The sequence below is a fragment of the Haemaphysalis longicornis genome, unplaced genomic scaffold, assembly GCF_048455015.1.
Source record: "Haemaphysalis longicornis isolate Haplotype H1 unplaced genomic scaffold, Haemaphysalis longicornis Haplotype H1 scaffold_5, whole genome shotgun sequence".
NCBI classification, from domain to species: domain Eukaryota; kingdom Metazoa; phylum Arthropoda; class Arachnida; order Ixodida; family Ixodidae; genus Haemaphysalis; species Haemaphysalis longicornis.
The window spans coordinates 184095515-184121120 of NW_027526385.1; the positions used below are offsets into that span (position 1 = coordinate 184095515).

General features: G+C 49.7%; 1 protein-coding gene across 3 annotated transcripts in view; it reads left to right on the forward strand.

Moving 5' to 3' along the window:
* The window catches only part of LOC144138880 (lymphoid-specific helicase-like), a 42598-nt gene extending 17970 nt beyond the window's left edge, over positions 1–24628 (forward strand). Inside the window, exons 9-16 of one of the 3 annotated variants that reach the window (XM_077671379.1) lie at positions 392–517; positions 1946–2088; positions 4985–5014; positions 7803–8031; positions 10042–10187; positions 12180–12430; positions 18223–18428; positions 24323–24628. In XM_077671379.1, coding sequence (XP_077527505.1) covers positions 392–517; positions 1946–2088; positions 4985–5014; positions 7803–8031; positions 10042–10187; positions 12180–12430; positions 18223–18428; positions 24323–24364 — 1173 coding nt within the window. In that variant the 3' untranslated portion in view covers positions 24365–24628. The remainder of the gene's footprint in view (positions 1–391; positions 518–1945; positions 2089–4984; positions 5015–7802; positions 8032–10041; positions 10188–12179; positions 12431–18222; positions 18429–24322) is intronic. The other 2 variants (XM_077671380.1, XM_077671381.1) reach the window with 2 other exon arrangements.
* The last annotated feature ends 978 nt before the right edge of the window (positions 24629–25606 follow it).

Sequence of the window (25606 nt, forward strand, 5' to 3'; positions counted from 1 at the left end):
GGTATGCAGCGCATGCTGTACCAAGTGGACCCTAGGACAAGCCGTTGTTGGATGAAAAACCTTGCAAGGCAGTCCCACAGTGTTCTTTTGGGAGAGAAACTGTGTCACGTGGGAGCAAAACGGAATTAATTTAAGACTACGTAGAAGATTGGTCGCAAAAATAGTCACCTATTTTAGGCTGCAACAGTGGGCTCAATCAGAGAGCAAGATTCTTGCTGAAACTGCAGTTGGGTGGGGACAAAGAGAAGTGGGCATGGGCTGTACTGGACACAAAATGTGTGCAGCACTAGTCTGGAGATGGCCTTTGAAAGTAGTGTGGTGCTTTCAAAATCTGTTCCTGGCCTCCCTTCTGACGACGCCTGCTGCTGGCTCTCCTCCTCCCCCTGCCCAGGAGGACGTGGTGCTGGAGCTGCCCAAGAAGACGGAGCTGCTGGTGTTCGCCGAGATGAGCCCGCTGCAGGAGAAGCTGTACAAGGTGTGCATGGACCGGGCGTTCCAAGTGGTGGCCGAGCCCAAGGCAAGCGGGGCTCCTCCTGTCTCTGCTCTTCTGCACTGCATCCAATCAGGCGTGCACTCGCTGCGTGCTAGATCCGGGTCCGGTGCTAAAAGTGTCTGTTTGCGCATCCCTATCAGATATCCTCATCAGAAGCAGCCCATTTGGGTCTACTGCGGGACGAAGGCCTCTCCCAGATATAGAGATGTACGATAGATGTTGTTAGGGGGAAGGAGCAAGCCAGTACAATGGATTCACACCGCTTACAGTGCTGGATAATGCCAGCGGGAGAGCATAGAGACCGGTAGCTGAAAGCTTTCGTCGTCCTCTTGTAAATTCCGTCCAAGCAGAGCATGGCTGTAGCTGTCCCCATCTCCTTCACTTCTCCAAAGCGTCCTGCGACACAGCCCTCTCCTCCTCCACCAGGAATGCGGTGTCACGGCGCATGGTGAAATAACGGGGAGAGGAGGCTGTGGTATGGCCTCAGCCGGGCCACACTAACAATGGCCGTGTGGGGCGAAATTTCGTAAGGGACGTCGCTGACTCGCAGTTTTCCCTTATCCCATCCCTCTTTCTCTCAAGCCTACTGTAAAACAAATCGGGCAGTGGCACCGTGTCATCGTGCAGGCGAGAGTATATGTTTGTTTATTTATTTATTTATTTATTCATTTATTTTTATTTATTTATTTCATTTATTTATTTGGATAAGTGACCACAAACGGCTTGATGCCTTCATCGTAATGCACAGAAGAAACAAAGGAAAGGAGAAGAAAGGAAGATGTGTACAGTAGAGAAAGAAAAGCATAAGAAATGAAAATAACACCAATAGAACGAACATAACATGACTGACTCACACACGATTTTTTCAACACAAAAAAACACACTCAGAAGACGTGTACAATAGAGAAAGAAGAGTATAAGAAATGAAAATAACATCAGTGGGAACAAATATGGCATGGCTGACTCGCACATGATTCTACAACACAGAAGAACACAGGCTTTAGACACATTTTTAACAACTCGGACAAACGTGCTGTAACGGTCAAAGATACTCAGATCAGGCGCCTCAAGTGAGTTGTAAAGGAGTTGCATCCTCTGGACAGGACTGTTATGATTGACGGCGGGATAAACTAGTGGCGAGGAACGGCATTGTGTGGGGACATGAAAATTGTTGGGAGTTGGCATACGTTGTATATACGTTGTGGCTCAGTGAAAGTGAGGGCTGCACCTGACTTCCGTACCATAGCCAGTGTTGGTGTGAGTTGTCGCTGCATCAGGTGATTATTAAGCCCTTCTGCCCCCTGGCAGTACGTTTCGCACCTGCAAGTTTCATCACTGGGCACGTGCACACACGAAACACATCCGCCGGCCTGGAGCCATTGTGTTTGCAGCTGGGTCGGTCGTCCTTGGCACTAACAGTGCTGCTGCCTCTCTCGCTGCGGCCCCGAACAGGAGGACAGCAGCATAGACGAGGGGAGCGTGTCCGTGGGCCGGCAGCGGCGCCCGCGGAAGCCCATCCGCTACGTCGAGCCGAACGAGGACGACATCTACGTTGACGACAGCGAGGACGAGGACTCGCGCGACAGCGGCATCAGGTGCGTGGCTCGATGGGTGCCACTTGCGGCCCTTCGCGGGTGCCGGCACGTCTGCTGTAGTCGCATTGGCATTGAGGGAACCGCACCCTACAGAGGAGGTTACTTATGCGTGTGTAGCCACTTGTAGTGAGGCCTCTCTTTTGGCCAAGAATGGGTAATCCTGAAAGGGAAGGCTAGCACAGGGAGTGCATGTGGGACTAAGAAAAACAGAAGGGGCACCAGTGCGGAGAGAACGGAACTGAAGTGGTTGAGATTTGAACCCATGCTTTAAAAGGCTGGCGAAGAGCTGTGCAAGACATTGCTGTATGGTTTTCTTGACGCTGAGTTCGAAAAACATGTTCATTTCATGTGTAAATGCGCCCAAACCATCTCTTTTCTTTAAAACAAACAACCCCTGCCCGGGGGCGCGGTCAGAGCCTTGTCTGCCTTTTGCAATTGGCCGGCGGCAGTCGATGTTATATTCGGAAGTGCCAGCGCTGCGGTGACCGCTCAACCTGATGAGTTCATTCTGTTCCCGTTCAGATACAGGCCAGAAAGTTTTTGGGTGAATGGAAGGCTCACACAATCTTTCTTCAGAATAGGAGAGCCTGAGAGAAGTATAAACGCAACAAGTTCGCTCACGACAAGCTTTAGAAAGGGGCTCTCCCCCAACGGCTCATGGCTGACTAGGGTGCAGAGAAGTTGTGCAGAAATTGGTTCGCCGCTTTCACTGCCAGTGCTATACTCGGGTACAAGTTAAGAACGGCAGCGGAAGTTTCCGCTGTGCCTTATCACCGCAGCCAAGTGTTACTCTGCGCGGCGCAAGTGGTGTGTTACTGGGAATATTTTGAACATGGCACGAGCCGTTTCCGTGATTCTTTGGACTTAATATGCTTATAAAGTACTGCAGCGACGGCAGACAAACTACGTGAGAAAAGGCAGACGATATCACGCATTCATAGCAATCTCCTTTCAAAACGCGCGCGACCGTCGACATCCGGGTCCGTCGCTTAGGCGGAGTGATACCGTACATGAGTTATTGCCGTTCTTGACTTGTTCCCAAGTATAGTCACAATTCATAACACAATTTTTCAACACACCATCATCCCCTTCCTTGCATGTGTAACTTTGTTTTTACATTCGGCCAGACAGTAACAAGCTCTGTGCAGCGGCCTGCAATGTGTGCAAGCAGCAGCTAGCGATGCGGCCGCCGCCGGTTGCCGCGTCGCACGGAGGTGCTGGTGCTGGGTCGCTGCGTGGCCAATCAGTGGAACGTGACATTGCTGTACATAAGCAGTTTTAGAATTGGGGAACCGAAAGTTGCTGGCCCCCAAAAGGTAGGGGAACCCAAGCGCAACGCTCTTGCGCACGACGAGTTATAGAAGAGCATCTTTCCCAACAGCTCAGATGTTGGGGACTTTAGGCTTAGCACTGAGGCAGATATTTGGTCGCTGCTGTTTCTACAGTTTTGAATGACTGTCTTTAACACAGGTTTTCACCACACTATCATCTCTTTTCTCGCAAATGGAAATTTAGTTTCACGTTGATAGTCATTTTAGTGATCGGTGATGTGTTCATTCCTGCGCACAGGTAGCGCCATCCATTGGCCTTTGCATGTGCATTTGCAGGCAGGTGCATTTGCTGCCGTCGACGGGCCTCTGCGGCTGGTCGGTGCTTCGCATCGCGGTACAAATTCGATCACATCTTTCAAAATTAAATCGGATGAGGATCACTAACATAACTTTTTACCACAATATCATCTACTCCCTTGCATGTTCACCTTGCTTTTCATGACTGCCTTGATTCTGGACAGCAGCGAAGAGTGGTTGCTGCCGCGGCATGTGTGGTTCGAGCCGCTTCGTGGGCTGTAAAGGCATGCACAACCGGCGTGCGTGCAGAGCACTTCTGCGCGCAGGAAATGCTTCATGCAACGCGCAAAATCTGTCGACACTTAGCTGAGCTTCTGTCATAGCCAGCAATGTTGATCGGGAAAATTTGGGAAACCCAGAGTGTTGCAGTCCCACAAAGTTGCTAATCCTCCTGTAATAATAGATCGGGAACCTGGGGCACCTCCGTATTTGTTTGAGCCCGCCACTTTGCGTGTGAAGCACAGAGCACCCGACGACACGGCCGGCCCTGACTACTTGTTAAAGCAATGTAGTAGTCACGGACGCTTGGATGGGATATTTCGGGTATCTAGGATTCATTCGCTTTAGGGAATCTGAAAACACAGTAGCAGTAGGGTTAAAAATCGACGCGGAGGCAACTCTAGACAGTAAAGATTAATAAAGTGCAGATTACACGCAGCTTAATTCGGAACTTCGCCCAGCAAAACTGGGACGCAGCAAAGTGGTGGCACACGTTGGTGGCCGTCTTCCGAATGTGACGCTAGTAATTCCGGTCGCTGCCTCTCGGTTTATCACTCTTCCGGCGGGGCGTAGGGTCAACTTAATCGATAAATACCACTGTCCCCAAGCTAAAAAGGCCGAAAAAACAACTTTACAGGCATACACTCACCAATGTAGTAATTGTAAAAAATGGAATTTTACCCAGTTTTAAACGCTTCAATGCCCTTTAAGCCTGCAGGCCTCCGCACCCTATAATGGGAGCTCTGTTTAGCCAAGGCTTGGAGAGCATGTGGGTGTGTTCAAGCTAGGGATGCCTTTGACACCATTACTAAACGTGCACTGCCAAACCAGTTGTGGTCAGCCGTGCCGTCCTAATTCCCACATTTCAATATTAACTAGTTTCTCGGTAGAAGGGTGCCCATTACAGCTGAGCAGATACAGTATTTTGGGCAATTTTTATGCTTTGTGGAAGCCAGCTCCTTGACTGTGGCCCTGCCTCTTGCACTCCCTTTTTCCTTTTCTTCTCTTATGCGCTGTGCAAGCCGCGTCACGGTGCCACATCACTGCAGGCACCCGCTGCCCGGAATGACTTGGTGCGCGTGCGTGTATTTCATATACTACCCGTGCATGTCTTACGTGTGGCGAGGGAGAGCACAAACACAAGGCAAGCACATTTTGTGCGCACCCAGTGCAACCTCGCGGTTAAGAGAACCATTGCGACGCTGGTGGTAACAAGGCAAGCACATTTTGTGCGCACCCAGTGCAACCTCGCGGTTAAGAGAACCATTGCGACGCTGGTGGTGACAGTTGCAACCAAAAAAATCTGGAAATCTAAAACACAATGCTCTCTGTTTCATAAATTCCGGCTAGTAATTTAGTGGTATTATCACCACAAAGCTAAAAGATAAGAATCATATGTTTTTGAATTGCTTATAGGTTACCTACACCCAGCCAATTATTTTTGTTCAACTACTCCCAGGTGCACAGCGAAATTGCATGGTTGGGCTTTTTTAGCCTTGACTGCATTGCCAAAGAAAGTTGTCCTCGAGTATAGGCACGAAATTTTGGCCAGAAATTGACTTGCACCGCGCGTGGCAGTGGAAGGAGCCTGACGACTTTCGCCAATGGGGTGGCGTGCACCCTATAGCGGGAGCTTCGAAGCACTCGGGGATGCCGGCTGGCCCTGCCAGAGAGGATTAGGCTTAGCACCAGGTGGATATTTGATGGGCACTTTCCTAAGCGACACGTATGACGTTTTTCAGTGCAAATTTCAGTCACATTATAAGCTTTTTTTCTGCATGGACAACTTCGTTTGCCCCTCTCGTTGTGTTCATACCTGCCAGGTTTCCCGAATTTTTCGGGAGACTCCGGTATTTTCATGGTCTTGTACGATTGTACGACCGAAACAAAAATCTCCCGAAAACGCACGCATCTTTGGCCAAATCTTTTTCCCAGTCTGGCCACAATGCGCCGCAGGTATACCTGAACCCGACGCCAATCGGCATTGTTATCAGTGAAGTGCTTAAAAAGCGTAGTCGGCCATGCGCAGACGGTGAACCTGTTCGTCCCATTGTTAGTTTACTGTTGATAGAAGCGCAGCGCCACCGCCGCTTTCATTTACGCACGAGCACGGCCGTTCTGGACGGCAGTTCTGAAGATTTAGCAAGTCTCCAGTGGTGTAGCTTGTTGTTAGTTTAGACGAAAGAACAAAACAGTTCAGTTCCTGCTGTTTTGTATTGCGCTTGCAGTACTGTTTCCAGGACTTTCAGAAAGGGGCGGCGGCAGCCACGTCGAACACTTAATTAAGTGGTGTAGCTTGTTGGTAGTTTGGACAAAGAAACATTTCATTTCCTGCTATGTTGTAAGTAAATAAAAAAAAGTCTGTAAGGTTACCCATTCTGTTGTTGCTACAACCCCCCTCCGTCAGAACTCCCTAATGCCATCCCGGCAAACCTGGCATGTATGTGCGTTTCAGCAAGTGGTTAGAAGCAGTCACTGGAGCTACCCGTATCGTGCGGGTGGTCTCCGCAGCTCTGTTAGTGCGCCTGTGGCTTGCAAGGCGCGTTTTTGCATGCTGAAAACGCCCCATGCAGTTCGCGCTGGTGCACACGTATACAATTAACCCTTTCACTGTCGGGTGTTTCTGGCCGTGACGCACCCCCAGTGTCGGTTTGGTTTCCATGATATCAGGGAAGGAGCGGAGTAATTTATTTGGCTATGATAGTGTCCAAAACATAACGTGTTGAAAGGAAAGAGCGTGGGTGAGAAATTGCCTTTCTTCCAGATATTTTCAGTTTGCTGTGCATGCTTCCTGGACGACGACCCCACCGTTTCAATATTAGAATCTGATGCTATGGAACTCACACCCCTTCCTCGGATGAGAAACTCTCAGAATGCAATTCCGAGCTCGGCTCGTATTTGGATTGGAATTGGAAGAACCATCGCTCCTGTCTGCAGTCGAAGCTCTCGTTGCATGGTCAGCCATCCGAAAGTAACCGCGCGCAGGCAGGGAGCACACATTTCAGCAGCCTGCAGGACGCTCAGAAATGACTCATTATGAAAACATGATGGCAGATAGAGATAAAAAGGGGGATAAAACATTGATATAACAACAACCGTGTTTGCTGCTGACAGCGTGGCAAGTGAGGGTGCGGCAAGTGCGCGAAAGCTGGGATCGAGTCATGTTTGGGCCTATTAGAGAGGCTGGGCTAACCTGCGCCCCAAAGCAGATGCGGGAACAGAATAATGATTTTAAAAAAACAAACCTAGAAACCCATTGCAGATGGCAGAACAACCCTTGCACCCTTAATCGCACACATGCTGCATGGCTGCTCATTCTGACAAAGTACATTCGTGCGAGCAACCCCAGCAATGAAGGGTGGGTGCCATTCTTTCCTCAGTGGTGGGTGCGGCTGCTCTGTAGTCTTCAATATACCGTTGTAAGAGAGCTAGTGAGTGAAAATACGAGCTACTATAGTAAGATTTGACAGATGGTACAAACAGTCCAGGTGCGCCAGCTTTGCCTTATGGTGCGAATTTTCGAATGCACAATGGAGAACGTACCAGTACATCAATGACACTACCGAAGGGAAATGCTTTTGAAAAACGTACCGCTACGTCAGGGACAGCGAAAGGGTTAAGCTCCGAGAGAAACAGTGCGCCAGCCGTGTATGCACGGCAGGTTTTCGTTTGCAGGAAGTGCTTTATGCAGTTGACACTTCATTTTAACCGTGAATTAGTCTAGCGAAGTTTCAGTGCCACGAAGTAAATTACAAATTATATCGACTTCGTTACATGGAGGTTTGACTGTAGTGCCCATCTAGAAGTGCAGTACCGCGGGGGAAAGCATCCTGCATGCTCGTGATGGCGCCTTCCTTGGCCGTGCAGCGGCAGCTCGTCGTCCTCCCTGCCGAGGGAGGAGCGGGACCCGCTGGAGCAGCTCCGCCGGAGCCGCAACCCCCTGATGGACCTGCGCAAGGTGTGCAACCACCCGTACATCTTCCGCGGCCTGTGCGAGGAGGACGACGGCACCAACGGGGAGCACCTGGTGCGGGCCTGCGGGAAGCTGCGCCTGCTCGACTGCATGCTCCTCGAGCTGCGCAAGAGGGGACACAAGGTGGGCCTCCGCTGATGGCACGAGCCTCCTTGTTCTTCTTCTCTTCGTTTGAATGCTGCTGCAAGCGGTTCATGTGTCGTCCTGCGCCCTTTCCTTGTGAGGGCACCGGGAGGCGCTTTGGCATTCCTGCCGAAAACCTGGGTATTGCTGCCTGCACTGTGGAGCCTGATTGTCCCGATGAATGGAAGCAGCTGCTTGGCTTGGCTTGGCTTTTTTTTTTTTTTTTTTTTTTTCCTGCACAAAAGTTGGTCTGCTCCTAATGCTCGGCTGTTTGTGGAAAAATTTACGCACATTTGACAGTTGCAGCCCTTTTGGGATGTGGTGAGCCCTGTTTGCCTTGGAAGTGCCCTGAAGAAGCGTGTGCAAATGTTTGGAGGTTGCCGACAGTAAAGCTGAACAGAGTAGCACTACTTCAGCGCTTTGAGTATTTCCAAAGTACAGTGGGGCCTCGTTGTAACCAAACTGTACGGGAAGTGTTACAGGCAGGCTCCTGACAGGATGGCCTTTGCCACCGAGGTAGCGTGGCTGCGTGGTGGGGTGCTTGCATACAGAAGTTGCCTCCGTTCAGACAGCAGGGAGCCAGAGGCCACACTTTAGCGTAATGGATGGCGAGGAAAGGAAGACGGCGTCACAGCACACGAAAACTACAGGCGGCCAGGGTAACGTTCCCAAGCTTTGCCCCAAAGCACACTGGCACTGCTCGCCATGGGACAAGTGTACAGGGTAGGCCATTTATAACGTAACCGCTGATAGTGCGGGACCAGATGTAACACCGGTTTTTCTGGCCACCCGTAGGCCTCTCATACAACTCAGTGTATATGCTTGCCACTTATAATGCGGTTGCCCGAAGCACCGCACAGTTTGTAGTGCAGTTTCCTGGCGGGTCTGCTGATCGACCGGCGCAGCTGGGGCATTGTTTTAGGATTGCAAAGGAACGAGGTAGAGCCATTTGATCCAGCCCGTGCTCCCATCTCTGCTCTAACTTAGACACAGAAAAAAAAAGGCACCCTTTTGTTCATGTGTTTCGTTTGCACTTGCGTGATAACCACAACTGCCCTTGCTCTCAGCACAGCTCTAAAGAAAGTGATGGTTGGATTCGCGCATGTTTTGTTTATAGTGCAGTACCGCTGATAGCGTGTATTTTCACAGCTCCTGCAACGTGTGTTATAAGCGGCCAAACATGCATCATCAACATGTTGTGCACAAAACACTCCAAAGTTTTCAAACCGGAGCTAAGTGCAGATAAGCCGAGCAACTCCCACTGATTTTGTGAGCATGGGGTTTTGCTGAAGCCACCGTACTGTGCACGGGGGTTCTGCCAGGCGTGCCAACATCTCTGAGGGGATCACGTCGCCATTTGCAGAAGCGTGCTTGCTTTGCTGTAGCTTTGTGCCGCTGTGTGTCTGTTGCACTGGCTATTGCAATGCCTCTCCAGATGCCCGTGCGGCTCTTTTCGAGGAACATGCCGGGGCACATGCACATGCTACTTGTAATGCTTGCACTGGATGGGGAGACTGGAACAGCTGATTTGCAGTGGAAGCCAGGACTAATTCATTAGGACGGCTGTTATAAAAGCGGGCGCCCAGATTCCCACTCGTAGGAAGGGCAGATGAGCCTGGCACGCAAGTGGCACGGAGCAGTGGCATTGAAAAGCACTATTGCAAGGCCTGCACTGCACTGAATGTGTGTACCCTTTTTATGACCCACCCGAGCGGTGCGTTCAGTGTGAGTTATGAAGCAAAATGTTTCTGCAGATGTTGGGCAGTTCACTCTGCAATGCAACCGGTCTGTCCTCGCATGCACAAAACGAAAAAGTGGCACTGGGCAATCGTGTCGCATTGACTTGGGAGGTTGAATGCACGTGCCGCTTGCCACGGAACTGTTGTTAGGCCTTGGATCTCCACTTCAAGCCCGTGTGTGTTGTGGGGTACAGGTACAGGCCGTGTGTGTCTTTTTGCAGCCTCCGGCAGAGTTCTGATCCCTCCCTGCTCATCCTCGTCCCCCTTGCAGGTGCTGCTGTTCTCGCAGATGTGCCGGGTGCTGGACATCCTGGAGGACTACTGCCTCCTGCGGGGCTTCTCCTACTGCCGCCTGGATGGCAGCACGCATGTCGAGGACCGCCAGCAGCAGATGCACCGCTTCAACACCGACCCCGGGTGAGGGGGAGGGGGAGGGTGCGACAGCAGCACAGGCCGTCAGCGAGGGGTGCTGCTCTGCTGGGCCTGTGTTTGTTCTGCCAGGGCGTTGCCGCTGGTGGAGCTGCTGAGTGGGACGACAATCACCAACGCTCAGCCTGGTTCACGGGGGGTGGTGCCTACTGGAAAGGTGCCTACTGCAAGGTACTGGGCTGAGCACTGGGCTGCCTTGCCATTCGTTCAGTTTCCGGGGCACCAATGGGGGGATGATGGACAATGGATAGCTGTCTGTTGTCTTGATGACTTGGAAATTCTGACAAAATATGCTGGGCATAGTTGTGGACACCACCCTAGCAGTTGCAGCAAACGGTGTGCAAATATAATGGTGGAGTCCAGAGCTTTCAAGCTGTCTGTTGTCTTGATGACTTGGAAATTCTGACAAAATATGCTGGGCATAGTTGTGGACACCACCCTAGCAGTTGAAGCAAACGGTGTGCAAATATAATGGTGGAGTCCAGAGCTTTCATGCATGCATGATTTGATCATGTGGCCTAGCACCATGGAGCAAAGGTGGGGGCATTTCATCGGGACCTCGGCATGGCCTCTTGTGGAGCATGCTCCTTTCCCGAGCCTTTGAGAACGACACAGACTCGCGTTGTTTTGAAGTTGAGTTGAAACTCCAGTGCCTCTTTTGTCCCCCACCCTTGCAACGAGGGTTACTCAGCGCACACCAGTTGCTGTGAAACTGCCCATAGGCTGCATGTATCAAAAGCCGGTCCATGGTGGGCCCACTGCGCTGAGGGCAAACAAGAGCAAGTGGATTGCCTCTCATCTGTCACCAGAAAGTTGGAGTGGTACTCAGGCGCTTGCAGCTGCCGCCAGTTGTAAGTCATAAAAGCAAAAACTGTGGAAAGATAAGTGGACACTGCCTAATTTAATGCTTTCTCATTTGGAAAGGAGGCCTTAATGTATTGGGTTGTGGTATTGCGGCTGTGGTACACAGTAGCCAAGTACACCTTGTCTTGACCTTTCATTATTTTAACCCCCATTCGATCCTACTTGATGTGCAAAAGTGTGCAGGCTGACCACTTGCTGAACGGACGCAAGCAAGCAGGCAGGTACTCATGAGCGGGAGTTAACTGTCGACAGCCCCCACATGGCAGCAGAATGCTAGTGCGCCAACCGCGACAAGTCAAAGTTCAGGTGGCTGGCGGACTGTGAACTTGAAGTTTCCATCGAGCAGCCGACAAACGCGAAACCACATATGACGCAACCCCACGGCGATGACCGAACACCCACTTTTCTCACCTGCTCGATCCAAATTTCTTCCTTTCGTGATACTCTCTCTCCTTCTATCTCTGCTCTCTGCTAATCAGTGTCTTTCAAAGCGGCATTGTCGCTCCACTCCTTTTTTGGCCCCCTTTTCCCCACCACCGCCTTGTACTATCGTTTATTTTGCTTGGCCTTGGCAATTTCACTTGCCTTTTCCCCTCTCAATTTTCTCGGCCACGTCAGCCTTATCTCGCACAAGGTGCAGGGCTGGTGGGCTACAAATAGCGCATGACGGCACGGGGGTCACGTAGCAGCGGCACTTGGCTGGTGGGATAGCTTGGACACTGTGGAGGGGAGGGGGACACAGAGTAGGAGTTTCTTTTTTATTATTTTTTTTTTACTTGGGATTTGAGCTAAAGATTCGCGGATAACGCCCGAATGCTCCAAATATAGTAGTTTAAGTAAGTTCTTAGCCCACCTGTCACATGAGACCGTCTACTAGGCCGGCATTTACCCACACCCCGGTCACAAGATGCTTTCGTACGGTCCCTTGAAAGTCGCGTTATTGGGGTTCTACTGCAAAAGTAAACACTTAGCAGAGCCCAGTTTCTATGCCTAGCAAGGTGCCGCGACTGCACACTAGCCCCTGAGCTTCAGCAAGGAAGCAGGGGCGCTCGCACAGCCCAGTTTTTGGAGCAGGGCTGCAGTGCAGCACGCTGTGGCTCTGTCGTGACGCTGCAGCTGCTTCCTGTTCCTGCTGTCGACGCGTGCGGGCGGCCTGGGCGTGAACCTGACGGGGGCGGACACGGTGGTGCTGTACGACTCGGACTGGAACCCCCAGTGCGACCTGCAGGCCATGGACCGCTGCCACCGCATCGGCCAGACCCGGCCTGTGCTCGTCTACCGCCTGGTCACCCGCGGGACCGTGGAGCAGCGCATGCTCCAGATGGCCGGGGCCAAGCGCCGACTCGAGAAGATTATCATGCAGAAGGGTGAGGAGGACGGCTTCATCGGGGGCTACTTGCCAGGCTAGAGGGGAGAGGAAAAAAGTATTTTCAGGGTCAGCACTGGAGCTCCTCACTGTCAGTCCTGAACTCGCTGCATGCTATCAGAGAAGCGATCCGGCATTTGTTGTTCACACGGAGAATCCTTGGACTGCCTGCGGACTATCCACAGTGACCAGGAATCGGAGAGCCCCGCTATAAGTGGGGCAACTGAACGCAGTTCCACCCAGTGTGAAATCTGCTTACCGTATTTATTCGAAAATAGGTCGAGCACGAATATAGGTCGACCCCCTAAAAATTGAAGTCGCCGAAAAAAAAAAAAAATAATATATTCGATTATAGGTCGACCCATACTTTTAAGAAAAAAAAACTTGAGGAAACTTTTTAAAACTCCCATTTATTTACAACGCGGTCACCTCACTGGTCGGAGCCACACACTGCGTCGTCGTTGGAACTCGCGCCGCATGCGCCGCAGTTCATTACCCACCCCCGCCCCCGACTGGCTTTGAAGGCTGAACGGCCAATCCCGCCTCGCAGCGCTGTTGAGCTTTGGTCTGAATATCTTCGCAGGACTCTTGGTGTCCTTTCGCACGCTCCTCTTCCACGTGCAGCCGGAGTTTTCTCTCGAGAGCATCGTGCCTCCCAATTGTAGGGCCACGAAACGCACGACGCAGTCCCCTACAAGCAAAAAGTTCGTCCTGCTGTTTCCGCCATCCCCTGATCAGCTTTTCATTAACGACTAACTCTCGCTGAGCGGCGCAGTTGTTCAAGTTCTCAGCAAACAGGATCACCCGCCGCTTAAAGTCCGGCGTGACATCGTGAAATGCGCACGAGAAAAACGTTGTGTGCGGAAATCACAACGAAGCAAACACAAAGAAAGCGCATGAAACGGAGAACGGGAGATAGTAGAGACAGCGAGCGAAGCAGGCAACGCCGTTCCATTCACGAGGTGGCTATGCTAGGTGGCGAAAGTCACCTTTACCCCCACCTCGCGCTAGCCGCTACCGCGGCTCCGAAGACACCAAGCCAAGCCAATCTGGCTCTCTAGCCAGTACGTCAGCTCACTCGTGTCCGGTTTGGCCGCAGTTCACTCTAGCCGCAGGTAATGCGCGATAGCCGGCAGTGACTGTGGGTGGTTTTCTTACGCTGATTGTTTTGTTGTTTTTTCCTTTATTTTCTTGCCTGTCTTTGTTCCAGATGCTCCGCGCTGCCGCCTCAAATTGAGGAGCGCCGGGCGCGACGGAGAAACGGATCGCTCGTTGCGCTCGCCATTTTTGATCACGCCTATAGGTCGAGGTTCTTTGGTCACGATTATAGGTCGACCCTCAATTTTTAAGCACATTTTCGGAAAAAAAAAAGGTCGACCTATATTCGAATAAATACGGTAAATGGTGGAGCTGTGGTTCTCTTGTGCAAACTTGAATGTCAACGGGCGCTTGCCGAGAACAGCAGCACCATCATCACGGAGATTCTGCAGCCCGTGCAAAGCACTTGGCAGCTAAACAGCAGCAGCAGGAGGAAGAGGAACCCGCCTCTGAAAGACCACTGCACCACCCTCTATTGATGGGTCTGGGAACCTGCTCCCACCCCGTGTGACCTGCGACCCTCAGGGCACAGACAAGGAGGCTCGATCTACAACATCTCCGCTGTTAAAAACTCCTGACATAGAACATGCCTCAACCCTTGTGTTACAAGGAGTGTAGCGTATTGCATGTGCACAACAGCCTACATGAGGGGCGTGTCAAAAAAGGAACGGACCAATTGCGTCAACCGGCAGCGACTGACGTGGGCTAGCTTTCCATACTCGCACGGAGATCAAAGTAAGGACGGGCCATCAAACATAAGAAAGGACAAGCACATGGAAAGTCATGTGGGACAGCCTGACGATATTCAATGCCTGTTCTAGTCGAAGGTGAGCTGTAGGAGCGACAAGGGAGCACAAGAAACTGCTGTGGTACTGCAGGTTACGGCATGTCTGCTGCACGAATAGTTCTAGTTAAACCCCTGAAAGGGCATGCGCCGTGCTTCCATTGAATATGGGATAGCAAAAGAAAGAAGACGACGATGTGGGTAGTGCATTGCTAACACGGGTTCGTGGGTCAGCGACGAGAAAGGAAAAGTAGTAGCGACAAGGCATTTGGAAGGGCTGCGCTTTGTGTCGGGTCTTGTCTGCTCACAATAGCACTGCTTATCTGCGAAAAAATTGGTGCAAAACGAGTTGCCCAAGAGTGCAAAACGAAGAGGAAATTTGTAGTGCTGGTAGGTTTTCCGTGGTACGGGCAAAAGATTGCACAGTTGAGCGCTCAGCAGAAGCTCGCACCAACAGTGGGAAGAACAAGCTGTTCTGCACAAGAAGTTTTGTCATTGACTGTAGTGATGAGAGTGCAATAATTTAGTGGGTCAGTTGGCCATTGACTATGATAGAGGAGCTACATACAGTGGAACCCCGTTCATATGTTTTTCACCAGACCGGGAAAACAAAACATCACAAACCAGGTAAACGCAGCAGTGAGGAAACCTTCGAAAATGAACATGTAGGTTTGACTTGCAAGCGTGCATTTCTGAAACTTTGGCTTTTGAACCTTAAAAAACTGAAGAACGTAGAATTGCTGCTTTTTGCGATCGCTGAAAACACCACGCATGGCAATACAATGTCCCTAGTGATGTAGACTCTCTTCCGCACCAGCTGCTTGTCTACTGCGTTTGGTACGCCAAGCTTTTCCTGAAGGGAAAGCACCTCCCGTTTTCACGACACCATCAAGGCACGACACAGTTCGCAGCTGCAAAGTTCAACGGGGTTCTCAAAGCTTGAAATGCACGATGACGACGAGAGCATGTGCTATTCACGCAGTGGTGCTTTTATGCCAAACACACACTTCTGGCAGTCGATGAAGATGATGATCATGATGATACCCTCAGAGTTTTTGGCACGTACCCGCAAGGGTGAATTGGCCAGGGCTAACTCAGTTGCTGAAATTCAGGAGGACCTCAAAAGACTAATTTAATTCAGGAAAAACAGAGGCCGTAAAATGAAACTTTGTTATGATTGAAACCCAATTTACCCATTAATTGGTACCCTTCAGCAATTCAAGCGGCCGGAAGCAGAAAGGTAGACTTGATTACAATTATATATACATATCCCTGTTTGCAAACCTGAAATTTGTTGCGCCGATGGATAATGTAAGTGGAACCGTTAAAGTCAACCCCAAACGCTCTGTTGGGTCCTTCAAAAGAAGTTGTCTAGCTGCCGAGAAGCAGTAGCAGGCGAGAAAAAAAATGTTCGATTGTTTCAGGGACCTGGCACTGCACACATAATTTTCTAGTTGAAAGCCCTGATCTAAGCAGATAGAAATTTGGAAGTGAAAATTTCCGTTTTAAGTGCAGTGATGACGATGATAGCATAGAGTAACATGGGGCCATCTAGTGGTGACGAATCGCATCCGCATGCGGCTTCATGCGGTCACTTCCGTAGCCAAGCCTGGCCAAGGCTGGACAAATGTCCGCGCATGTTGCCCGGGCGGGTTCGGAGTGTCAGGTTGCGACGAATGATCCCGGAACGTACTCTGAGCTACGACGTAACAGTGAGGATTTTAATACGTGGGGCTCTATGTAAGCTGCACCGGGACTAGACAAAAAAAACTTAGGAGCCGGGAAAATGCCGCACTGATGAACATAAGAGTGGGGTTCTACTGTAGCTCCATCCTATCACAGTGTAACACCCTGGCTACACTGGGGTCTGAATGTCATTTGAACCAAAGGTCATTTGACTGAAATGGGGTGCTTCGAACGCCATTCAGAATCTGCCGTGCTACACTACAATTTCAATGGCATTTGAAAGCTTTCACAATTGCTCGCCATGCTGCAGTGGCGCTGTTGTCTCCCCGTTCCGTTTTCGTGCAGTAATACAGCAATCAAATTTAGGAGCAGTCTAGGCAGTAAAATGATATCAAATTAGAAGAGAGACCAGTTCCGACTCTAGTGTGATGGCAGTTGGCGTTTTTCTTTTTTTGCTTTTGCAACTGACTCACTGGTTTTAAGAGTAGGAAAATTAAATATGTTGATTTCATATTTTAAGTAAATGAGCAGTGAACAAAGTTACACAAACGAGAATGTTTTGTTTGTTTTACGTACGGAAGTGTTATATTTTGCATTGTCGATCAAAGATGCCACGTGCGAGAGTGCTAGAAATGGCATTTGAAATCCCAAATGTCTCTCTCTCTTGGTGCTCATTTGGCTCGAACGTCATTTGAGCCGAATGGCATTTCAAAACCTAGTGTAGCAGCAAAACTTGGCATTTGAGTCAAATGACGTTTGGTTCAAGTGACATTCGGACGCTAGTGTAGCAGGGGTACGAGTTAATTGTTGTAAGTTAGCCCTTTCAGTCGAATCACTCAGCAAGGTGTGCCAGTTGAAAGACCTATAAGTGCAGTGTGCTAATTTTCTCTGTATGCTTTTTCAGCTCAGAGATGATAGCTTGGGTGTAGTGTTCCCAAACAATTGATGCGCATCTGAGGGATGGTCCGATAGGCTGATAATTTCATCTCAGATGCTAAGCTTCTCACTGCTACAGGAAGAGGGGACTAGAGGTCACACGGTGCAAAGTTGCTAGAAGCACAACAGTAGTGATGGTGTGTGCTAAGCGGTCATCCAAAGTGCTAGTCAAGCCGTCCAGGTCGGCGACAGCGGGCATTCCAAGCTTGATTTGACTGAATGGGCCCCCTTAGATTCTTGAGCTGTGCATCAGTTCCATAGACAATGGACTCTCGTCGGTGCATTTATAGCGGGACTGGCCAGTGTGGCTAAATTAGATGCTATAAACGAATGAAGCAAGTTGCAATCGATGGGTGTATATTCGGATGGGAGCCACTAGTCTGATTGAAATGAAGGATTGAATTGACTGAGGTCAGACTGACAAGGGTTGAGAGCAAAGGGGTCATTGTTCTCCTTTGAAATGGGAAGTCTGCCTGACTGAGTGTGTAATGGCACCACTTGAATTCTTACCGTGTTTCAGCAACTGGCTTTCTTTTTAAACTAACGAGTGCGCGAGCGGAGTGAATCTCTTGCTTTGCCTTTCCTTGTGCCCAGCCTGTAGCTTTGGTTCTTGGGCTTCCGTCAACCAAAAATTTGCCTGGTCTCCCTTGGACGAGTGTCGCCTGGAAGGCCTAGGGTGTGTCCTCACTATAGTCCCTAGACATTTGGCTAGTCTGCCGTCCAAGGCCTTCAGTAGGCTCCTTTTCGCGACGTAAGCCTTGGGCAGACGGCACGCCTGTCGACTGCAGCGCCTTCTCAGTGTACTGGCCCTTTTTGGTACTGAGACATCTTTCTAAAAACTAAGATGTTGTTGCGATAGCTTCTCCTGGCATTATCACTTCTCTGCATGCCTTCTCGTGTCTGAATAAGTTTATTTAGGAATTTTAGATCTCCAAAGCACGCCTCTGATCGTCTGTTCACCACAGAGCACAGACGACCATAGCTAAAAGTGGTGTGCAAGCAGATGACACTAATTAATTCCCGAGAAAATCATTCAGCCAAGAGAAAGTAAGCGAATAAACAGTCTTACAGTGAAAAGTTGTTAGAAGAGCAATTTAGCCCTTCAAAATGCCTCAGTGGCAAACACTGTGAGTGCGCTCGGAGGACGCTGCAGTCGACTGGTGCGCTGTTTTCTGCACGTTTCCGTCACTGCGACGACACTCCGCTGTAATGCAAACTGGCCCGGATGGCAGAGCAGCAAGTTTCCAGGGAGCGCATTCTCCTCACGGCCTCCTCCTCCTCCCCTGCAGGCAAGTTTGCCAAGGTGGGCAAGGACGGCTCGAAGGAGGCCAGCCTGTCCCCACAGGAGCTGCTGGAGCTGCTGCAGTCCGAGGACCACTCGGCGGTCATTAACACCGGTTCGAGTGTGCTCTCCCGGGACGACCTGGACGCCCTGCTCGACCGGCAGCGGCTGGCCACCGGCGACACCTCGGCCCTCAACAGCAAGCTGTTCGAGGTGAGCTGGCTCTCTCTCCCACCCCCTCAAGGAAAGAAGTGTTTTCTCAGTTGCTGGTCCAGGCACTTGGAATTTCGAGCATACAGTGCACCCTTGTTGTGACGACATCGCTTTATTCCGAGTGTTTCATGGCCCCCACTACGCCGTGTGACAAAATAACCCTTATAACAAAGCAGCTTTTCTCGGTCTGAAGAGTTAACTCGTAATGGAAGGTTTACTGTAGTTGGAATGATGGCAAGAAGTGGCTCGCGGGTTCTTGGGGGTCTCATCTCGTTGTGCTTAAAGGAGCCATGAAGAGAAAATGCAAGTTGGTTTTATTCTAAAGATGTCGTGTTTTATAGTGCCCCCAGCGCTTGTCCGGATACAAACGGTGCTTTATTCACTGAGAAATTAAACAATTTAGGTTAAAATTTTGATTTTCCCGCTCAATCGTGTGTTTTCGTGGTCCCAAGTGACATCACGGGAACCGACCGCTCTGCAGCCTAGAGTTCCTTCATTCACGCATCCGCCGTACAGGGTAGAGACACGTATACGCTGACGCCGCCATTTTCGGTTGCTCGCTCGCCGCCGAAGCAAGTCATTGTGTCAAAACCGCGCTAAAATTATCGCCGCAACGCGGTTTACTGAAGAAGTTTGAATCATATTGTCTGTTTCGCGTTGCTAGGTCCCGTGGGAAACGAAAAGAATAACGCGCTGAGCCCGTTGGCCCAATTGCGGCGGCACGGGACCGTTCGAAGGTTGTCTCCACCCTGTACAGCGGTGTTGGTTTGTTCCCGCGTTTCTTTACGTTCCGTAGCCTAGATGGCGCCACCATACCGTGGCAAGCGTTTGGTTTGTTTTTGCCCGCATTTAAACCTGGCTTGTTTTTGTTCTGGGAGAAAATATTCGTTCCCTGAAACAGTGCTCGCTCGACAAATGGGGTCACGTAAGACACCGTTGCTTGCGTCAATTGGCCAGTGTCGTCTGAGACAACCCCAAGCCCCGTAGTGCTGAGCAGCGAAACCAAGCATGCTGTGCGCAGTACGAACAGCAAGAACGCATCAGTACTTCTATGTTTACATGTGCTTTCGTAACTTCCACTGTTTGTCCCATCATTCTTATTGCTTTGTAAAGAATGTGCCCTAAATTTAAGCGCAAATCGCTCGTTCGTCTAGTTTGTAAGCTCTACCTTATTTGCGTCTGCTTCTGCCAGCCTCCGCCAATCGCAGAGCTTAGCTCATGTGACGACATAGGTTCTGTTGCGGGAAATGAGCTGGTGGGTCGCATGACCATTCCCGTTTTTCCTAATTATGTAGCTTATTTGAGCGAAGTTTACGTTAAAAGTGGTGTCAGTATGATTCTAACGAGACAATCTTTTGAATGAACCAAACTTGTGTTTTCTCTTCATGGCTCCTTTAATTAAGAGCGGGTAGTGAATGTGACAGACTAGCACAGGTTGAAACCGAAGTGGGCAGAAACTTGGACTTGTAACTTGCTGGCTGCCAGTTGCAATGCGAAGCACTGGATAAAGCATTTGAGAAACCAAAAGTGCTGTGCCCCAACGGCTTTGATGGGTTAAAGATTTGCTTTTTCTAAAGGCTTCATTGCATCTGCTTAAATCAGGAGGTTGGGCAAGTTGGTGCGTGTTGAAATAACAAGCAGTGCGAAACAACTAAAAAGAAGGAAGAAATTACAAACAGACAGGGTGCTGCATCTGTTTGTGTTGTTTTCCTTGTGTTGCATTATTCTTGCACTGCTTGTTTCAAAAATTGCGTCTAATTCCAATGGGAAAGTCGCATTCACGCCTGACAAGAAGAATGGCATAAAAATTAGTAAATACAATCAAACCCGGTTATATCGAACTCGCAAAAAACTACCTATCAGTTTGGTATGTGGGATAATTCGATATAAGCAAGCCAAGAAATTGGATGTCGTAAAAGCACATGGCCTTTATAAAACACTTCATTGATGAAACTCCCCCTCTTTCACTCAGAATAGTCCTGTATCTTCTTGCTTGAACAACCTCGCTGCCCGAGACAGTATGCACTTCTACACACTGTCTAAAGGGTCGGAGAAGCTGAGGTCGCAACCTTTCACATTTGCGAAGAAGCGTTGGACTAGTGCGAGTGCTCCTATCACTGAGAATCGTCATTGCTTTGCGCCTGCTTTCACTTGCGCTCGGCAGCGTGGCCCTTTGAACTCTCCCGTGGTTGCGACACCAACATCCACACTCAAAAACTCAATGACTGTTGATCAGGCATCGCCGTCCGGGAATTCCGACGGCCCGTTCCGCACTTCGGCAACACCGATGGTGGCTTCATGGCACTCATGATTTTCAGTCATCACTGGCACGCACAAGCTGGCAGATTTGAAGCCATTTCGGGTGGTTTCGTTAGTAACACCTTCCCGGAACTTACTTTGACAAAGTGCTCTCGAAAATCTCGTGCCTGATAAGGGAGTTCGACTTCTCACCAAATTCGACTCCGATTTATGATTGCCAGCTTCACGGTGGAAGGGAAATTGGAAAGCTTCGCACCAGCTAGAGCCACTAAGTACGCTTTTCTTTGGTGACACTAGCGCTAGCCACACCAGCTACACTTCCGAAGAAGCCCACAAAGCACGAATGACGCCAACACAACGAACAGGAAGAAAAAAAAAAAAGAAAGCTTGGCAGGTGGACCGGGCTCATTTTTTGCAAGGGGGGTGTCGACGGCTCACCCTACAGGGCGCGATGGAGCAGTCACGATAGGGAGAGCGAGGGGAGAGAGCTGCTCGCTGCCGGTGGGATTTCTCCTCTGCCCCGAGGAAAAGCCAACTTGGGAGGGCACTTCTGTGGCATTGCTCATTCAATATATAGTCGTCGCCAGTATTTTTTATATAAGTGCAGTGTTTGCTATATATTCTCGCTGTGAATGTACTGCGTCCAGAAATAGTTCGACATAAAGGATAATTCGATGTAGATGGGTTTGATTTAGTCGGGTTTGACTGTAAAATATTAAGCCACTCTAAGCAAAGCAGTTGGTGAAACACGAAGCTTGGCAGCCACTGCCATTTGGCCTCACCAGCATTTCTGTTTGGCCAGCTTCAATTTGGCCAGACAGGAAAAAGCCGCTTGTGTGTGGCAAGTGTGACGACGTATCTCGTCGCATTGGCAAAAGGAAACAAGTCTCGTTTTCTCACTGCGGTAGCAAGGAAAACTTGGCTACCCCTTCATTATGGTGTCAGATTATATTTAGGTGTGGACACAGAGGTTGATAAAGCTGTCACATGACATTGAGGTGCCGCACACAGACCGTTGAGCAAACTGTCATCTGGTGGCAAAACTTGTGACTTCGCAGCGTCCTAGACATCACGCGCTCCCCCTCTACCAGATTGCTGTACCAATAACTGTCTGAAGCGCAGTTGCTCACAGGCACCAGCAACATGCATGTAAAGCAGGGTTATTCTGGCCGTTTCTCACAAGAAATACATGCCTATTTTATGTGCATGTGAGCTGGGTGGTATTTTTCATGCTGCTGCGAAAGTGCGGACGTCTTCAGTTGTTGATCTAAGCCCGTGCCAAAGAGCTCTTCTGAAAATTAGGCACCGCAGGAGAATTTGACGCCGTACTTTGTCTCCGCAGCTTTGTGTAGCAACCTACCCAAGTTGCGCAATCTCATTATTCACGACAACGAAACATCAGCGTACCCGCAACTAGCTTCAGCCATTCAAGCTTTAGCTGGCTGTATTTCGTGGTGACTGCTCCACCAGCAGACCCTTCCTTTTTGGTTGTGCTGAGGTTTGGTGCTGCAGTGCAGCCGTGAGCAGGAAAATCAATGGTGCAGCATTGCTTGCGGGCGCACACTAGCGTCACTAAATAAGCTACGCTCCACTTCGCGCACCCGGAGGCGTCTGGGGGCCATTTTGTTTCTGGCTTGCAGTGTTGCCATCTCTCTGAACGAAACCGCCGCCGGTTGTGACGGGCAGAGTGCGACCGGCCGCTCAAGCGCTCGCACAGCCGAGAGAGAGAGAGGCGCCCAAAAACAAAATGGCTGCGCCCATATGTAAACAAACATCACGTGGTGCCGACCGACCAATGGAAATCCCGGTGGCACATAACAATGAGAGAAAAGATTGCCGATACTCTAAAAGCCTTTATTTAGTAACGCTAGCGCACACGTTTTAGACATTGAGCGAATATTCCCCTCTAAGCTCCGAAAAGTATTGTTTTCGCATAGTCCCGTCTTCGGACAAATGATGACTGCAAGTGGCATCCTTGCTGGTCAACAGACGGTCTTGGTGGGGGATTGCTGCACCGCACGGATTTCTTCGTTTAGGATCGCAGGGATTGTTGATTAAATAAAGTCACCTCTCGCCAGCTGCACTTGTCGGCCTTGCAATCCTTTGTAAAGCATTTGCACCGTATTTTTACGTTGCGTTGTGCGAGTGTTCAGCAGATATTAGGGCACACATGCACCTTCATTTGGCATGTGATCACCGAAAAGGCCTGGCAAGGAGCTCAAAAGATTTGAACAACTCAGAGTGACTTGCTTAGGTAGTTCTTCTAGGTACCGTATTTATTCGAAAATAGGTCGAGCACGAATATAGGTCGACCCCCTAAAAATTGAAGTCGCCGAAAAAAAAATAATATATTCGATTATAGGTCGACCCATACTTTTAAGAAAAAAACTTGAGGAAACTTTTTAAAACTCCCATTTATTTACAACGCGGTCACCTCACTGGTCGGAGCCGCACACTGCGTCGTCGTCGGAACTTGCGCCGCAGTTCATTACCCACCCCCGCCCCCGACTGGCTTTGAAGGCTGAACGGCCAATCCCGCCTCGCAGCGCTAACTGTTGAGCTTTGGTCTGAATATCTTCGCAGGACACTCGGTGTCCTTTCGCACGCTCCTCTTCCACGTGCAGCCGGAGTTTTTTCTCGAGAGCATCGTGCCTCCCACCACGAAACGCACGACGCAGTCCCCTACAAGCAAAAAGTTCGTCGTCCCGCTGTTTCCGCCATCCCCTGATCAGCTTTTCATTAACGACTAACTCTCGCTGAGCGGCGCAGTTGTTCAAGTTCTCAGAAAACAGGATCACCCGCCGCTTAAAGTCCGACGTGACATCGCGAAATGCGCACGAGAAAAACGTTGTGTGCGGAAATCACAACGAAGCAAACACAAAGAAAGCGCATGAAACGGAGAGCGGGAGATAGTAGAGACAGCGAGTGAAGCAGGCAACGCCGTTCCGTTCACGAGGTGGCTACGCTAGGTGGCGAAAGTCACCTTACCCCCACCTCGCGCTAGCCGCTACAGCGGCTCCGAAGACACCAAGCCAAGCCAATCTGGCTCTCTAGCCAGTACGTAAGCTCGCTCGCATGCTCGCTCGTGTCCGGTTCGGCCGCAGGTAATGCGCGATAGCCGGCAGTGACTGTGGGTGGTTTTCTTACGCTGATTGTTTTGTTATTTTTTCCTTTATTTTCTTGCCTGTCTTTGTTCTATATGCTCCGCGCTGCCGCCTCAAATTGAGGAGCGCTGGGCGCGACGGAGAAACGGATCGCTCGGTGCGCTCGCCATTTTTGATCACGACTATAGGTCGAGGTTCTTCGGTCACGATTATAGGTCGACCCTATATTTTTAAGCACATTTTCGGAAAAAAAAGGTCGACCTATATTCGAATAAATACGGTAGTTCTTTTTTCCAACACTGGAGGGCAGTGTCCTCATTGGTCTGAGTGTCATCTGTTCTGTGGCTTTATTTAACAACGAAAAAACTGTGTGAGGGGGTGTGTCCTCACCTAAAGGTACACCCGACACCGTGCGCTTCGTTAAAGCCCTCTTACTTGAATTGTGAGCCACAGTTGTTACGACACACTGACTGAGCACCGATGTTTTAACATTCCGTCTGTGTCGTGACCTTTTCCTGTATGATTTTGCAGGTGGTTGTGAAGAACGAAGCGGCCATTGACAGCGTCAGCTAGAAGCGGCCACTGGCTAGACTTTTCGCAATTGAAGGCGTCAACAAGTTCATCACTCATTTTTGTGTTTTGTAGGCGAAGGGCCAGAGGTTTGGCGGCCCTGTTGCACAGCGAAGTCTTTCACAACGTTATTTATGTGTAAAATATCACCTTATTTACCCGACATGCTCAGGTCACAAAGTCATGTCACAAAGGTCATCTCAGCCTGCATTGTTCCCTTCTTCAAAGTCCGCGTTTGGCAAATAAATAAAACTGTTTCCAGGAACAGTGTGCAGTCTTCTTTCTTTCTTTTTTCGGTGCTTTTTCTTTCTTGCCAAGTCATGTACAGGTATGCACATTGCCAAACCTTTGCGAGACAGGTAAAAAGGAAGGCGAACACAAAGCACAAGTTTGGTTCATTCGAAAGAGTGTCATGACGGAGTGACAACAGTGCCAGTATTAACACAAACTTCAAACGTCGAGTTCAGTGGGGAGTTGTTGAAGCTGGTTCCCTAAACGCCCCAGTCTGCATCCTTCACCCAGTTCCACCTTTTTTTTTTTTTTTTCATCCAGCTTAGGGTGAGATGTTCTTCATATCTTCTGACGCACTGCTAGATGTGGATGCATAGGCCCTCGTGAAATGGGCCATGTTACTTATGTGTATTTAAAAATTTTGACTACTAGTGCAGGGCACAACAGTTGTGAACAAAAAACAACCCATGTGCGTAGTAATATGCAACAGTACATTTTGATGATGTCTATAACAAAAAAAAACACTCTTTACATTATCAAAATTATTATAGGTTTTAAAACGTGGCCCTACGTATCATGGTTTTACAAGACATGCCTTCGCTGCTCCGTTTGAATAAAAAAGAGGGCACTGCGATTGCGTTGTCAACAATGCTGACACTATCCTTGCACTTTGATGCGGCCGCTGCTACAGTGGAGCTGTAGAAAATCAGCTTGTCAAGCAATGCATTTACATTATGTGCCATTCACAGATGGCTGGCTTCATTTCATGAAAGCTTAGGAGTGACATTTTTCTGTAGCTTTAAGTGCACTCGTCTATGTGCATAATTAGGGTAGCGCCTCGGGCACGATGGCAATCCATAACTGGAGTACTGCTGCACAAAAAGAAACTCGGATGTCAGAAAGAACAACCACACAGTACAAACTTCCAATTTGAAGTCACTGCCACTGTATGTAATGGTGTACTGAAACAGCATTCCCCGTGCTTGTGTGTGTACTATCTGGGGTCTCCTATCT